Here is a 16034-nt window from a genome sequence, read left to right on the forward strand (position 1 = left end):
GGGAAGATTAGATAAAGTCTTTTGGCACAGAATAACGAGGCCGTTCGCAAAAGAAAGAATGATGAAACTGTTTGAACAGAAAAACTTCGTACAAGAATTCCTTTTCCACAACATATCAATGCTCTGATAAATCAGGTCAATAAATCTATCGTTCACATGCAAGCCAGTCACAATAACCGTATATGTCATGAATACCTAAGTGAGTTGGTTCTAAGTTCCCTTGTTAATTCTAATAATAATGGATAAGTCCGAGAACATTAAAAATCTATATCCAATATACAGCCGAAAGGACACAGGACGAAACTAAAGAAGACTAGTACATAAGGTCACAGAAGTTTGGCTTACCATTCAGGCCGTGGAGATTATTCTGTTTGTATGAACTAATGATTCATATCTACTTGATTGACCAAGGAATACAAATTTAGAAAATAAAACTTTCATACTTATGTATCTAGTTTTACATACCTTAATTTGCACCATTCCGGAGGTTCTTAGTTAGCACATTAATTCGAATACTTCCAACTGTCATCCAGACTCCGTCCATCTTTCTCCTATCAATAAGTGGTTCTTGTGCAAGTAAACAGCTTTCTGAGACCATGTTGCTTATTGATGAAGGGTTTCGCGATAAGTCTCATGGCTTTCTTGGTAGTTATTTATAATATTTCGACTACGAAACTGAAACCGTTGACGTGAAATTTGGCTTGATTTTGTATTGTAATGTTGAGTGACAGTCAAATCCCCTGCTTTTCAGACAATCCAATCTGGTTACATGACACCTTGAATATCATAGTGAGAGGAATTACAGCCCAGTACAGTACATTTATTTCACCATACTGATATAAGATCACTGATTGGGTGACATGTCTCCCTCAGCTAGTCGTTTGTCTAGAGAGGATTCATGCAAAAAGACTGTTTAGAAGTATTCAGGAACGACTGTTTTACTGTCCCAAAATATCTCTTTATTTAAAAATACACTGCATTCCGTTTTTAAGCAGGTAATCCATAGAAGCTTTGTTGTTCTGTAATCAGTGTGCGAGAAAATTTCATAGACTATTGCACGTTGATTTGTCACGTTCCACTAAATTTGCTATCACATTAATTGTGGTGATGATACTGCAATTTCTTTTTTGAAATATTAACATCGACAAAATTTGTTTGTTCAAGAAAGTCAGTGTTTATTTCTTTGAAACTATCCAGCGAGTTGACGGCTGAGGTTTTGACTGTATGACATCAGGAAGTGACTTCATGGCACTCCGCTGTTTTGTCTGAGTCGACCATCTAGTCATCAGTTGCAGCAAAAGATTTGATCACTTATGATTGAAAAATTGATATTATTCGTGATAAAGGCGGAAAGCTTTTTTCCGAAGAAGTTTCACAAACTACATCACTGTTTCAGTTACTTTGAAATAGATGTTAGAAACACCAATTAAGGTCACAGCTGATTGCCGGCCTTCAATGCTACTCACATTTTAAATTTGACCTTGGCCCGATGTGCGTTAGGTGTTTTTCGCGTACGTGTTAGAACCGGTAATTCTATTGATTTTACAAATAAAATGAGCACTTGTATGACATTTAAAACAGTTTTTACACAATATTTCACATTTTACTTTCAGTGATTTTTCATATATATGCACATATATAAACAAGGAATAACTTATGTTTATATAAATATTCCAAGCTTTTCAACTGATGGGAGGACACAAAGAGATGTGTAACCGTTTTGAACTATGTTTTGTTAGTTTTAAGAATAGTGTGACAAAAATGTAGAAACATTCGAGTGAAAACTTTAACTATATCCTGGAGTCCCGTTCTGCAATGGGATGTTGAAGTTTACTCTAAATTTGTAAGGAGTTTGGTGTTTTTCTTCAAAGTTTTTTAAAAATTTTGGAAACACGTGAAAGTATTATAACCTTCAGGTGAAATGATGAGGAAAACACAAATTTTTCCCAAACATTTTAAAGATTTTTCACAGTCCTGGGAAGCTCGTGAAGAATTCGCACCATTACCTCTCAACCTTCCCTAAGTTTTTCGAAGCTTTTTCATCAGAAGTTTTCAAAATGGACAAAAGTTTCCTCAGAGTAGGAAGATTAGGGTTGTTCATCATAAATTCAATATTTACGTAATGTCTGAGCAAGCATAATACTTAATGACTTTTGAAGCTTCAGGGTAATGACTTTTTAAAAATGATATCTCAACAAAATATCCAGCTACTGTGATTATATGAATTCGAAACAATCTAGCGAATTACTATTAATCCCAATTAGTCTAGTACTTCAACATGTCACAAGGGAATACTTAAATTTGATGTATTCAAAATGAAAGTTTATTATACTGCTATAATTAGTTTAAACGCATCATATAATATTTAATCATGTGGTAAATGTTTATTCGTCACACCTGCTCACGGATATTTGCTAATGTGTCTCTAATGTTGTTTTGCTTTATTTGCGATTTTTTAAAATCTCGGTTTTTCAACACTGATTTCCATTCATCTAAAATTCGAGGTTGCCTTAAGAGTCATTAATAGTAATGGACCCATTAAAACCAGATTTTATCTATTTGTGATTGGAAATTATTTACAGAATTCAGAATAATTCTAAACATAATCGGAATCAAAGTTGAAATCGCCTGTCCCATTGGTCACCGGTTGGTTTATATGTCTTCTGTGAACTAAGTGATCATTAAAATCAAGAATCTTTATTATCTGACTACTCATTCTCTGAATTATAATTCTGGTAGATGGTCAGATTCAGACTCAGTCCCCGGTTTTCAATCCTCAATACCATATTCCGTTTTTGTCCTCTTGTAGTGAGTTTTGTGAGTGTCTTGTCATCTTTTGAATAAATCAGTTAAAGATTCAGACACTACTTATTCAGGTAATAGGTTCCAGGTATTGATGACCTTGTCTGAAAACCTGTACCCCACGGATTTTTTGCTCGTTCCTGACCTGCAAACTTACTTGTTATGTCATATGAGTTGTCCTGATCAGGTGGGGATAAAAAAGAAGATACATCGGGTCCGAATTATTTCATATTACTTCATACATCAAAATCAGATCACCTCTGAATCTGCGGTAGGAAAAACGAGAAAGGTCTAACTTCTCGGCTTTCTCTATATTTGGTAAACCTGATACTAATGACATTGCACGGGCAGCTGATTTCTGCACATTTTCGAAGATATTCGAGTCACAATTTAAACAGTGACTTGCAGCCTAATTTCAGTATATAAGTTATGGTCTGACTAAATTGTGTATACTGTGTTGAGCATATTCGTGGGCAACATGGGAAATGTCCATCTTGGTGCTTTTGGGTTTTTGAATCCTTTAGTTGAAACCACATAGCAGTGTGCAGTGGTCTTTAAGTCGTGACTGACTGTAACTTCTAGTTAATTATGAGACAAGACTACGGACACTGACGCTTTTTCAGTGCTATAGCTATCAACATTTGTATCCCCAATGTTCATATAAATAGTTGACGGCATCCAATATCATTAAGCCAGTTATTTAAATCTTTCCTAGAACAGTGATTTTTATTATCAATTACTGAATTACTGGACATTCCTTAATAGCAAAATATCTTCCTCATTGCTATTGGAGTAAATTTTCATCTGGATCTGTGCATTTAGAATATGAAACAATATGCAATAAAGCATAAAACATGGTTAAAAAGCACCAAGTTTTTAATGGTCTATGTTATTAAAGCAGTACAAGGACTCTGCACCGAGTATGACATGCTCGTAAAGCCTTTATATATGGTTAGCTATCAGCTTTTCATGGTAAATAACTGTTATAACTGTGAAAATAATGCTGATTAAGGGTAGCGAATTATTGATCGGACCAAAGACGCGCAAACACGTAGAACGACCTAGGGTTCTGATTGGTCTCGCTTCCCTGTCTAGCCCAGTCAATTGAGTCCAGAACGCAAGTCACAGCCTCGGATATATGAATCATTATATTTCAAACATACTTTGTTTATATACCAGTCAATCAGTCCACAACGTACCATAAAATAGAAGATAACATTGTACAATAATGGCCAACAGGAAAATAACACGTTAAATAAATATTGACCAATAAGATGATACCATTTCATGTCCAAGGATAGGATTAGGCTTAACAGGATAATTTTTGGGATATTTTCCTGAATATCCCAACAATAACATTTCCCGATAACGAAGTTTAAAAGAAGGCCTACCATGTACGTCATGAGATGTTGAACCGTTTCTGTAGCGTATAAGGTTAGTAAATAGCACTTTCGTTCATTCAATTGGCTGTTGAACAAGAACCTATTCTAAAATAATAATAATCAAAATGAAGTGTCATTCTGTTGGAAATGTAAACAAATTTTGTTTTGCGCAGAGTATATGCAAACTCAACGGTTGGTTTAAGCAGTTTAATAGTCTGTTTCAGTAACGCGTTTTATGGATCACACTCAACAATAGAAAAATGTATCCTAAATATGGTGGAAAAAACATGAAAGCTAGCTGTCAATATGGGGTGCTATAAACTACTTAAAAGTATTTTAATTCCATTAAAAATTACTATGGAACTTTGTTAAGTAAACCAAACCACATCTTTCAAATTTTATTTTGATGATATAATGAACAAACCTGAACAATACGGTCGCCTACCAGACGTCCACCTTACATTTGCATTTGCGGCCTTCCGTATATTATCTTTTGCTAGATATTATTATAATTATCTTGTAAGTGGTAACAATGTTTAACATTCTAAATGTAGTACAAATTCATCTGAGAGTAGTTTGGCAAACATTGTGATCTATTTGATAAGTAATGAGGACTGTTTCTGATTTTTTTGGATTATTAACTGTATTTGATATTTCAGTCTTAGCTAGCAGTTAATATTATTGTTTCATATTTGTCCTTAAATACAAAATCAATATCGATATGATGACAATTAAAAGGATAGTATATAGTACAAATATTTATTAATCACAAAACGGGACATTTTATATTTTAGAATAGCTGCAAAAATCAATATCTAAACAAACGTAGCCAACTAAAAAACAATATTAATATTGGTGTCAAGATTGCTAGAAATTGAACAGATCATACAAAATCGGAATAAATGGTTATAGTTACGTAATACAAGGTATTACGTAAACCCAGTTAGACCTTAGTTGCTATAAATAACTACATTTCATGTTCATTACCAAACATTGTCAGTAATATACTACCATAATCTTGGGTAATTTAAGAAATGCATCTTATAAATGCCCAGGACAGGATTGGATGGAGAGTGCTGGTGGGCGACCTATGCCCCTGCGTAAGTAAGTATATGCACATCTTTAAAAGGCTCTTAACAACAAACGATAACCTCATATATTGTGACTTCAGTACTTTACGATAATGACCTGAGCAGATATATTCTAAGAAAAATCTCCTGTTAACTATAAAAGTAAATGTTCATAAAATGTAATTCCATGAAATGTTTTTTATTACTGTTGTACTGACATCAAAGGGTGTTCATTATTTTCACGATTGATGAATTACCTGTCTTTATTCAGCAAACTTTTAATGAGATTTTGGGGTTTTAATTTCAGGAATTTTATTTATAGTTTGTAAAATGTTACGAACATAGAACACTGAACAAATACTCAGTTAGATTTCCCACCAATTTGTTTTTATGTACCTAAAAAAAATTTCTTGGTACGTTGATATTGTCATCATATTTCCTATCTACATCTTTCAAGTGAAAGTAATATGAGGCATATAAAGATATTTTAAATCATGACATTTCAAAAAGACAAAGCAATGTATACTGGATTTAAATCTACGAAAAAGTCAATCACAAGACAACAGTTTACTCAAGAACTAACTGCTCGCCTAGAACAATTATCATTAAAACATGAAATTCGTGAAACAGATGAATATTCAGAAATATCTTTATCATCCTCGTCATCAACATCATCATTTCCATCGTCTGTATCATCACCTAGAAATAGTCTCATGATACGTACGAATAGACGTTCTATAAACGATAGTAAATTTACAAAGAAAGCATCCAATAATTTACAAAAGTCAAATCAGATAAAATTATCTTCAAAAAACACGAAACCATGTCAACAAACGTGTATTAAATCGAAATGTTTACAACAATCAAATAATAAGCAATTTTTAGAAAATGAAATAAATTTTCCCATATCAACACAAGATAATTATAATTATTCTAAAGATAAATATATTCAAACAAATCAAATGAATAAAACTAGTGGCAAACGTAATTTTCCGCTTAAATCTTTTGAATCATGTACTCAATATCCAAAAGAAAAAGAGGAATTTACTTTAATTAATGAGAATATTTTACATAATCCACATCAGTATGATGTATCAGTAGGAAAAGACAAAAATGTTGACCAGATATCAGATCAAAGTGATAATGATCAAGAGCTAGAGTGTTTAGAAGATGATACAGTGACGATAGATGATAATGAAGTAAGCAGCTTATATGTAACCATATACACTTACTTCTTATTATGATTTCCTGTATTTTTTTAAAATATCTGTTGAATTATCAGTCTATTAAGATGGATCCAATTTAGCAAAAATTGTTAAGCTTGTAACCAGTTTAAAAACATTTCATACATTACTATTACCTCAATAAAATTAGTAAAACATGTTTAAGACTGTTAGATATAATAGTTTATTTCAAGTCAGTTTTGTTCATGAATTCTTTACTATACTTTATTTGGTGTTGCATTTTACAGTTGTTATTTTATAGACTGATTCGTCAATCTTTGAAAAAAAGAACCATTCTACATTTTACTTGTTAGAACATGTAGCTTATTCAGTAACTGTGTTATGTAACCTGATGGTGAAACTTTTATCGAGTCTAGAGAAAACTATCGAATTCTATCGTTTTACCAACAATCCACTTTATTATCATGCATTCGTGAGTGTGAGGCGAATCTTGTACAAAGATGTGCATTTACACAAGTTCCTATACCATATGAGCGCAATGAGACTGAGTTAACAATAATCAACGTCAAAAGAGTCAAAACAATTTTAGTATCAATGATAGTGAGAGATACCAAACATTGACAAAATAGATCCTGAATACGAAACATACAGGTATTTTTGAAGGTATGGTGAAACTCAAGCTCTAAAGGAAAATAAAGAATAGATAAATCTTCATAATTTCAACCAGTTCTAAGCCATATTATTCAACAAACTGTGGTCATCTCGCGGATACGTTATGCTGAAATCTAGAACAGAATTGTTTCTAATATGTTAATTCGTTTTAATATCATCGTATGGCTTCACTGAAGTTTCTGAAAATAAACAAACATCGAAATCAACCAAAATCACAAAAACTAGTTTAGGTCTAATATTACAGAACAACATTAAAATAATAGTTACAAACGAACTGGATGTAAGCTGTTATAAAATAATTTGATATATCCAAGATTCTCAACAAATGATTGTTTATAAAAAGATAATTAAATATAGTTTAAGGATGTATAAATATACTCTGAAAATGTTTTATACCGAATCGATTAAGAATATTTCAAAACTATGCTATTAATTATTAAACCAACCATATTATTTAACTAGACATCATAATGATGAGCTTTATTCTTTAAGTTTATTTGTTATTTTTACAGTCAGCAGTAGATATGTCGGATTCAGATGTTTCATGTACAAGACCACTAAGTAATATACCAGAAGAAATTCTACCACCAGTCATTGCATCCCTATTTCCCAATACACCATCAGTTTTGCGCTTTGTTGATGGTAAACAGATTGGTAAGTAAACTTTGTTTCATTTTATATGTCAGTGAAACTTTTGCTATGGGCCAAATTCCACAGGTGTATATAACAGGGCAAATTCACATTCTGAACACTTTGGATTTATGAAAGTGTTTAAACATTAATCATTGTGCAACTAGATACCCTACTATAGTTTTTTTCGGTTTTGAGTTTAAGACAGTACTGAAGCTACCTCGTAATACACAAAGAATTTAACAAACATATCTAGGACGCTCCTAATTCTGATACCCTCATTTTTCCAATTAGAAAGGTTGACATTGAAATCTTACCACAAAGCGAACATAAATTGATTCTTCCATCCCCAAAATGTAAGACATGCTACAGGTTGCTGGGATGTAATAATTCCACAGATTAGCAATATTACCATCACATACATTGAGCCGATCAAGTCAGTATACTAATGTGTAACTCACTCAACAACAGCCTTAAACCCCAGATATCGGTAGAAATCTTAAGTAAACTTGTTTTATAGAGTGATTAATCCTCCATTTCATTGATGCGAAATTAGATCACTTTTTGTTTTGTCGTGATGCTGACTGATGATGTGTCTCAAAGTATGTCGTCTACCAATTTCTAGTTTTCATAAAATCTCTGTCAGATGTTTCTTGGCGATAAAAGCCATACATATATTTGATCGGATAAAAGTGTTCAGGTATTCTCATAATATGCAACCCACGTTCTTTGATCATCGAGTAAAGTTTCTATACCAGATTTTTAATTTTTCTGTCAATGAATCTTCTAAGACTTTAATTTGCATTCATTCGGATATCATCAAAATAAATGAATAAACAAATAAATAGTAGATTTAATCAAACCACAATTATCGTTTTATAAAAGTGCATAGTCTAGTGTTTATTTTAATATAATTCTTACTGATAGTTTATTATAAAAAAACCCGACATATTTGTTCTTGTTGAACAAAACTGGATGGTAAGTTTATGCTTGGTTTAAGGACAATTACTTTAAATCAAACTACTTCACAGTAGTTGGTAAGTTATAATCGTCCATAGTTTTATGTTCATATGTCATAAAAATTCGTCTTTTTTGTGGCGAATTATTAATCAGTTTATGAGTTTCTGTTATTTAGGATTTATTTACTGATGTTTGTGAATTGAGAAGTATTCATAATCAATACCCCTTGATTGTACAGATGCCTTAATGCTGTGGAGTAAAACATGTCATGCAATTGTGTAAATGAAGTGTTTCCAGTTTGTCAATTTGGTGATTCCATATCACTGTATTTGATAGCCCTTTTTTTGTACATAACTTGAACTAGACATAAATTGGAGTTTCCTTTACCAAATCGTTTGCTTGAAATAAATATATGTTGTACACAGAGTGATTCAGTATAGCTATTGAATTCCAAAACAATGTAATGTTAATTTCTATTGTCATTAACTTCAAATATAATTTTTTTCCATCTAATCTACTTCTAGTACCAAAATTTCCGAAACCTTACAGATATCAACTTCTCTGGCGTCCCAGTGCTATTACACCAAATGTGGTTAAACGTGTCTTAAGAAGATCTAATTTTCGGATAACATTAAGTATGAATTTGTTTTTGAATGAAAAGAATATTCTTTCTAATGTTGATACAGTTTTCTTAAAAAATTAATTTACTCTGAAATGGATGTTCCAAAGTCCGTTTATTTAGTAAGGCAATCAGTTAATTTACTGAAAATAAACATTTTCACGTGCTTGAAACATATTATTTTAAGTTCTTAATCGATAATCATGATAAATGAAAGCTTTGCCATTCGTAACCTTTAAAAAAGTAGGGATCTAGCAGAAATGAAGAATATTATAGATTGTTAAAATCTTGTACCAGTTATTATAGTGTATAAGACAAAACTGATGGAGATCAGTTTTAACAGTTGATAAAGCGGTTACCTTTAAGTATTTTAAATTACTCATTTCAAAAACTATATAGTTGTTTAAGTGGATAACGGTTAAAGTTAACTATACTTTCATCATAAGGTGCATTTTGTTGTGTATAAATATGTTGAAATTTATTTCGACAAGCTCAGAGAAAACAAGTTGAAGCTGAGTTACGTAAAGTTGAACCATTTTGCACAAACGTTTAGGGTTCAACACTAAGGATATTTCCATTTTACTCTGCACAAAGATAAAACTCGTCAAAGATTTTTGAACTGATGTATTTTGCCTTGAAGTTGATATATATATATATATATACGAAATAAATCAAAGGAGGCAACTTTAAAGTAATCCTTTAAAAAGTTCAGCACAACCCCGTACGTACTTACATCAGTTCGAGTTGCCATACCACATTAGCACAGAGATGCAGTAGTCGATTCAAATCCCATAGTGGTAGAGGTAGTAAGAGCATAAGCAGTAATCGGAAACAATAGGGTTTGAAGATGTTATTCAAGGAGTATAATCTAGTGAAATAAATTTGCAAAGCGAAAAAAGGGGACACGAAGAGTTTGGAAGATTAGGATTGGGGAGAACACAAAGAATGGATACACCTGCGCCATTGAAAACGACTTTGAGCCATGTCATTCAAGGTCTCTAAGCATCGGTTGCTATCATATCGCGGATCCCTACCAGTTAGTCTACATCTACCAACATGGCTCAGTCCACCTGTTAGTGACTTCATGGATTTGTGCCATGTTTCTGTCTGACCGCCCTTAGTTTTCTTCCAACCTGCTCCTACACCATAAAACATAGCACCATTATTCTAATAATTACTTATTATTTCATTTTTTAGAATCAAATGAATGGATTGGATATTATGGAAATCATTTAAAACCATTCGGTTTTCGTCCTGTAAGAGAATATCAAAAAGTAAATCATTTCCCTGGTTCATTTCAATTAGGTCGTAAAGATAAATTATGGATAAATTTAAATCAGTTACGCTCCCGTTTTGGTAAAAAGTCAATTGATTTTGTGCCAAGAACATTTTGCTTACCAGGAGATTTAAAATCATTGAAGGAATTTTGGACACATAATGAAACTACAAGTAAAAAGTCATCAAATGATGAAGCCTTATTTCATTTTCGACCTAAATGGATTATGAAACCAGTAAGTGTGCCTAAAACCATTGGATAAAGAATAGAAAAGTTAGAATTTTAATTCACAGTTAAATCAGCTTTTATTATGTGCTAAATGACTGTAATAAGCGTACTTACTTACTTGCTTACTTACACCTGTTACTCCCAATAGAGCATAGTGTTATAATTTGTCGTTTGAATGCTTATTGTCTTGGCTCTTTTAATACTACTTTTAGTATCTGGTCATTGCTGATTGTTATGTCGGAAACGCTTATCACTTATACTCGGAATATGGGACCTCTGCAATTCCCACGACGGGAAAGTAAGAATACAAAGACTGGTATAAGTGAAGATTTATTAGCCCTAAAACACTACGACGACGACTCTAGTAGAAAATACATTCATTTATATATTGATTGTACACCCATTTTGATTAACAATTAGGATGAAATCACATATATGAAAAATACTCGAAGTTATAACAAATCACATACTGATCATAGTTCCTGTCAATGGATTACAAGAATATCGCATATTATGCAGAACAAAATATCATGCGAGAAAAGAAAACAAATACTACATTGAGTAATCATTACATTGAATCAAAACGGAAGTAATCTTGAACAAAACTTATAATGAGTAAATCAATCGGAAATTGACTTTTCTTTCCATCATATCACATAGGCCGCCGACTAGCATTCTCAATCACACTCTGTCCTGGACCTTCCTTTCTAGTTCTATCTAATTGTTATTCATTCCTCTCATATTTTTATTCGGCTTTATCTTACTTATACGGTTTGGCAACTTAGTCCAACACATATCAGTACCAGGCATCACATTGATCATCAGTAACTGACTGATAACTTCTTGATAACCATCATGAATTCTACTTGACCACAAAAAATCTCATGTCCTCTTTTCTTTCACATAGAGCTTTTAAAAATATTTTCATAAATCTTAAATATGCGTACTTAAATAACTCTATGAAATTGTCTATTATGTTACAACTTTGTTTAATGTTTGCGTGTTTAGAAACATTTTTGTCTCCAAACCTAGGCTTTCATTAAACAACATGTAGATTTATTCAAATTAACATGATGTAACTGAACTTTATTTTATCTTCAGGTAATTCAAACTGTGTTTCATTCTCTCTTGACGCATCGCATCATTCGTAGTCAATCAAAAGAGTTTAGAACTTTGAAGTTAGAAGTGTTTTCTATGTTTGTTGACCACTGTAGCAGAAAGAGATTAAACACTTATGTAGCTCACAATTTTGAGGTTTTTATTGAAAGTAGGAAACCATTGTCATCATGTAAACTATTTGTACGATGACATCTACAATCCTGCACAATCTCTCCCTCCACTTACTGCCAAAATTATTGGTCTGAAATGTGAATGTAAATAGTACAGAGCAATATTATTCCAGTAAAACTCAGTCAGTAAGTATTAGACAAAATATAAATTCAAACACGAGTTTATCTTAAGGTTCCAGAAATATTATCATTACTTCCAAACGAACAAAGTTCAAGTATATTCTCATACAATATGACATAACCAATTAGGATGATAGAACACATAAAAAAACAAAGAATGTTTGAGCAAACAATAGTTTTCAATAACTGCTTTATCAGCCTCTGCATTTATGAATCCATAAGAAATGTGTCACAATGACCAAAATAAAGCATTCATGAATAATTGTAATAAACATCGTTAAATGCTAAGATTGTAGACTTTCGGATCAATTAAGGTATACAGATATCGAAGGAGAGTAGTCATCTGTAAATCAAAAAGGTCATCTGAGGATAGAGGTGACAAAACTGATTGTAAGATATCCGACTGCAATCATGTAAATAAAATACATAGTAGAAGATATGGTACTGAGATAATAATGTTAATAATAATGACAATAATAATGGTACTAGCCTAATTAAGTGGATAAAATATGTAATAAGGGAAATGAAACTAAGATTGAAAATTCATATTAATTAAAGATGAATGTGTGTGGCATAAATATGAGATGGTGGAGATAAACTTAAAAGGAAATTGTATAAGGCGTAAAGGTCTATTATTATATCAGATGTGGGGCAACCAAATCATAAGTACGGCAGCAGTGGGATTGAATATAGCCCCTTTAGATCCATATATATTTACTGTCAAGGAGTTAATAACGACCGCTTCCGCTACGTAGTGGAGTTATAATTTTGCTTCTCTAAGTAGGTAGCTTTGGACTTCATACAGAACTGCAAATCTTTGATCTGATTTTCTCTACTAATTGGGAAATTATGGTCTTATTGATTGATTTAGTGAATCCTTTTCTTAACCATCCTGGTACATATTCATGAACACAAAGAGGTAGTAACCACTGAGTAGGGTCACCGTTATTAGCTCCTCAACAGTGGCTAATTTGCTATACACACTTGAAAGAGCTCATCATCAGTATTCTACCTTTGATTTCTTGTTTAAGGGGTGACTTAGTTCGGAAAGTCATATGCGATTTAGCCATGTTAAACGTCTTTTTAATACATCTTCCAAGTGCATTTGTTAATGAAGCATTAGCTATGTCTCCTTTAAAACAAAGTATTAGGTAAAAAATTTTCGTATTTAGTGTGTCGGCCGTCGTCTTGTTTTTGGGTTTGGACAAATAATTTCCGATGAAATTTTCTAGATAGACATCTTAGAATGCATTCTTTAGCTTAACTGTTTCTTCATTCATACTGTGTTAAAGGTATAACATTTTGATTCTATGGTTGAAACATTTAACCAGATTTATGTGACACTAAACGGATATAAAGCTTTACAAGCTAGTATACTGATCTGTCCATACATTCCTTCTTACAATACGTCCAATCTTCTGGAATGAAGGAAATCCAGGAAAGCTATGCTGCTTTCATATCCCTCCTCACTGGTGAATTTAATCGATGGATAAACTTTATTAAAACAGTTCAGCAGCTTTTATGTATTAACAGTGTTATTGAACACGATTAGCGTGCAATTTGTGTGTCGAAGTAAACCATGATTGTTTTTTTATTATCGATACCGATTCGAAAAATGATAATACTTCATGTGACTATTTATTGTCGTAGTTCGCTAAAATTAACTGTTACGTATCTTGCTACTCTTATTATAATAGCCAGCATCAGCTCGCGGGATCGGAGTAAAATTAGTTCGTGGTTGGTCTGACATTCCTAAACAACGTCGTGTAATTGTTCAGTCATATATTAATCAACCATATTTAATCGATGGCAAGAAATTTGATATAAGATTATATGTTTTCGTGGCAGGCTTTAGTCCACTTCGAGCATATGTATATAGAGAAGGTTTGGTGAGATTTGCTTCACAAAAGTAAATTTTATTTATTTCCATTTCTTTGTATTCTATAACTATTTTATGACTTTGATTTACTGAATTACTGTTTAAACGAGATTAGAAATATCACTGTTTTATACTCCTGATCTTTGTTAAAGTAATAATGATAATAAAAGCTGACAATTATTTAAAATTTATTTTAGCAGATTATGATACAGTTAACTGCTGAATTGAAAATAAGACGACTTTTAAATGTTTTAGTTTACCTTAATTGCTTAAATTTCACCCTGTTATCCTATGATTCGAAATTATTGTACATTGAATGATATACAAAAAAATTGCATTACTCGATAATTTATATAGTATCGATATCAGTATACAGTAGTGAAGATTATTAGGTTTTTGATTGAGATAATGAACCGATTGGTGTTAGATCAGTATTGAAAACCTGGAAGCACTGAACGGCCGTTTCATCCTATTGTGGGACTTCAAAGCAGTGTGTATCGAAGATATTGCTCGCAGGGTCTCAACAACCATATACTGATAATTACCATGTGATCAATAGTGACTAGCTTCGTGAAGGAACTCTTGGAGTTCTAGTGAGAAGCCATGACCAGTGGAGCTAATCCGTATCGGGTTGCGACAGTTATCTACCTCAGTACAATACGAGATGGTTGCGCAATTTCGTGGATTGGCTGAAGTTAGACATTAACACTATGGGAAGCCGGCTCAGTGGTCTAGAGGTTGAGCGTTCGCGCGCGATATTGAAGACCTTGAGTTCGGATCCCGCAAGCGAGATCGTGGATGCGCACTGCTGAGGAGTCCCACGATAGGACGAAACGGTCATCCAGTGCTACCAGGTTTTCAGTGGTGGTTTAACATCAATGATCCCAATCAAAAACAGTATCGATAATTGAATAGATTTTTATTAAAAAAAGTCTTTTTCATAAATATAAGGCATGTGTAAACGCATGTTTTGCATTATGTTGTATATTTAGTAGGAGGACTTTAAAAATAATCAATCTGCAATGGACTTTATCAAACCAATCTACATTCAGTGATAAGCATTCTGACATTAATTATCTACTACAATCTATCTATCATTTCTTATTTTCATTATTGAATTAGAGTGGAAATTTACTCATTTCAAACGGAAGAATAAAACAGTAGAATATACAACCATCCAATCATAACTTTCATTTTATTGTATTTAAAACTCCTTTGTTCTATTTCATTTTACTTTATTTGACTAGTATATCAGTTTTGAGCTTCGAGTTTTCTTATTCACCTTTCCTTTATAACTTTTTATTTGACATAGATATTCCACTTCTGTTCAACAATTAAGAAATCGCTTTGTACATTTAACAAATTATTCTGTTAATAAATATAATAAAACGGAAGAATCATTTGTATCGAATCATAAATGGTGAGTATTAAGTAGTTATTCTTGCAGTTTAAAAGTGTTTGTTTCTATACTTGTTTGTTATTAATCAGTTGATCATGACTTTTAGTTTTTAGTAGGCTTTGTCTGTTTTGTCTATGAATGATTAAACTTAATGTTCTCGTTTGTTATTTTTTCATATGATAACATTATTTATTCAGTTCATTGTATTTAATGAGACCTACTCTAAAACTTGAATCAATGTTGATAATTGGTCTATTTATGGGTCAGGTGGTATTTTGGAATTTTTGTGTTGCTTTGTAGTAATTTCCATCCTCAGTTGTATACATTCAGCAATCAACAGATTTTTGAACTATAATTTTGGTATCCTTGGGGTGGACAGGAAATGGTTGAACCGTGGAGTTGGTGTTTAAGAGTTCACAATAGCTTTTTCGTAGTATTCGACTATCCTTATACAGGTTAGAGGTGAACAGCTGTCTTACTACTAAATTTTTGTCTGCTCCTTTGAATCATCTAAGGCTGATATG

At 32.3% G+C, this 16034-nt stretch overlaps 1 protein-coding gene across 2 annotated transcripts in view; it reads left to right on the plus strand.

Annotated features, from left to right (window-relative positions):
* The first annotated feature begins 1491 nt into the window (after window positions 1-1491).
* Window positions 1492-16034, plus strand: part of TTLL4_1 (Tubulin polyglutamylase ttll4) — a 34759-nt gene continuing 20216 nt past the window's right edge. Inside the window, exons 1-8 of one of the 2 annotated variants that reach the window (XM_051209688.1) lie at window positions 1492-1527; window positions 5562-6453; window positions 7623-7764; window positions 9225-9335; window positions 10517-10593; window positions 10634-10830; window positions 13930-14141; window positions 15424-15531. In XM_051209688.1, coding sequence (XP_051075149.1) covers window positions 10527-10593; window positions 10634-10830; window positions 13930-14141; window positions 15424-15531 — 584 coding nt within the window. In that variant the 5' untranslated portion in view covers window positions 1492-1527; window positions 5562-6453; window positions 7623-7764; window positions 9225-9335; window positions 10517-10526. Of the gene's footprint in view, window positions 1528-5561; window positions 6454-7622; window positions 7765-9224; window positions 9336-10516; window positions 10831-13929; window positions 14142-15423; window positions 15532-16034 lie in introns of both variants that reach the window. The other variant, XM_051209687.1, reaches the window with a different exon arrangement.

Source organism: Schistosoma haematobium, chromosome 1 (assembly GCF_000699445.3).
Source record: "Schistosoma haematobium chromosome 1, whole genome shotgun sequence".
Lineage (NCBI taxonomy): Eukaryota > Metazoa > Platyhelminthes > Trematoda > Strigeidida > Schistosomatidae > Schistosoma > Schistosoma haematobium.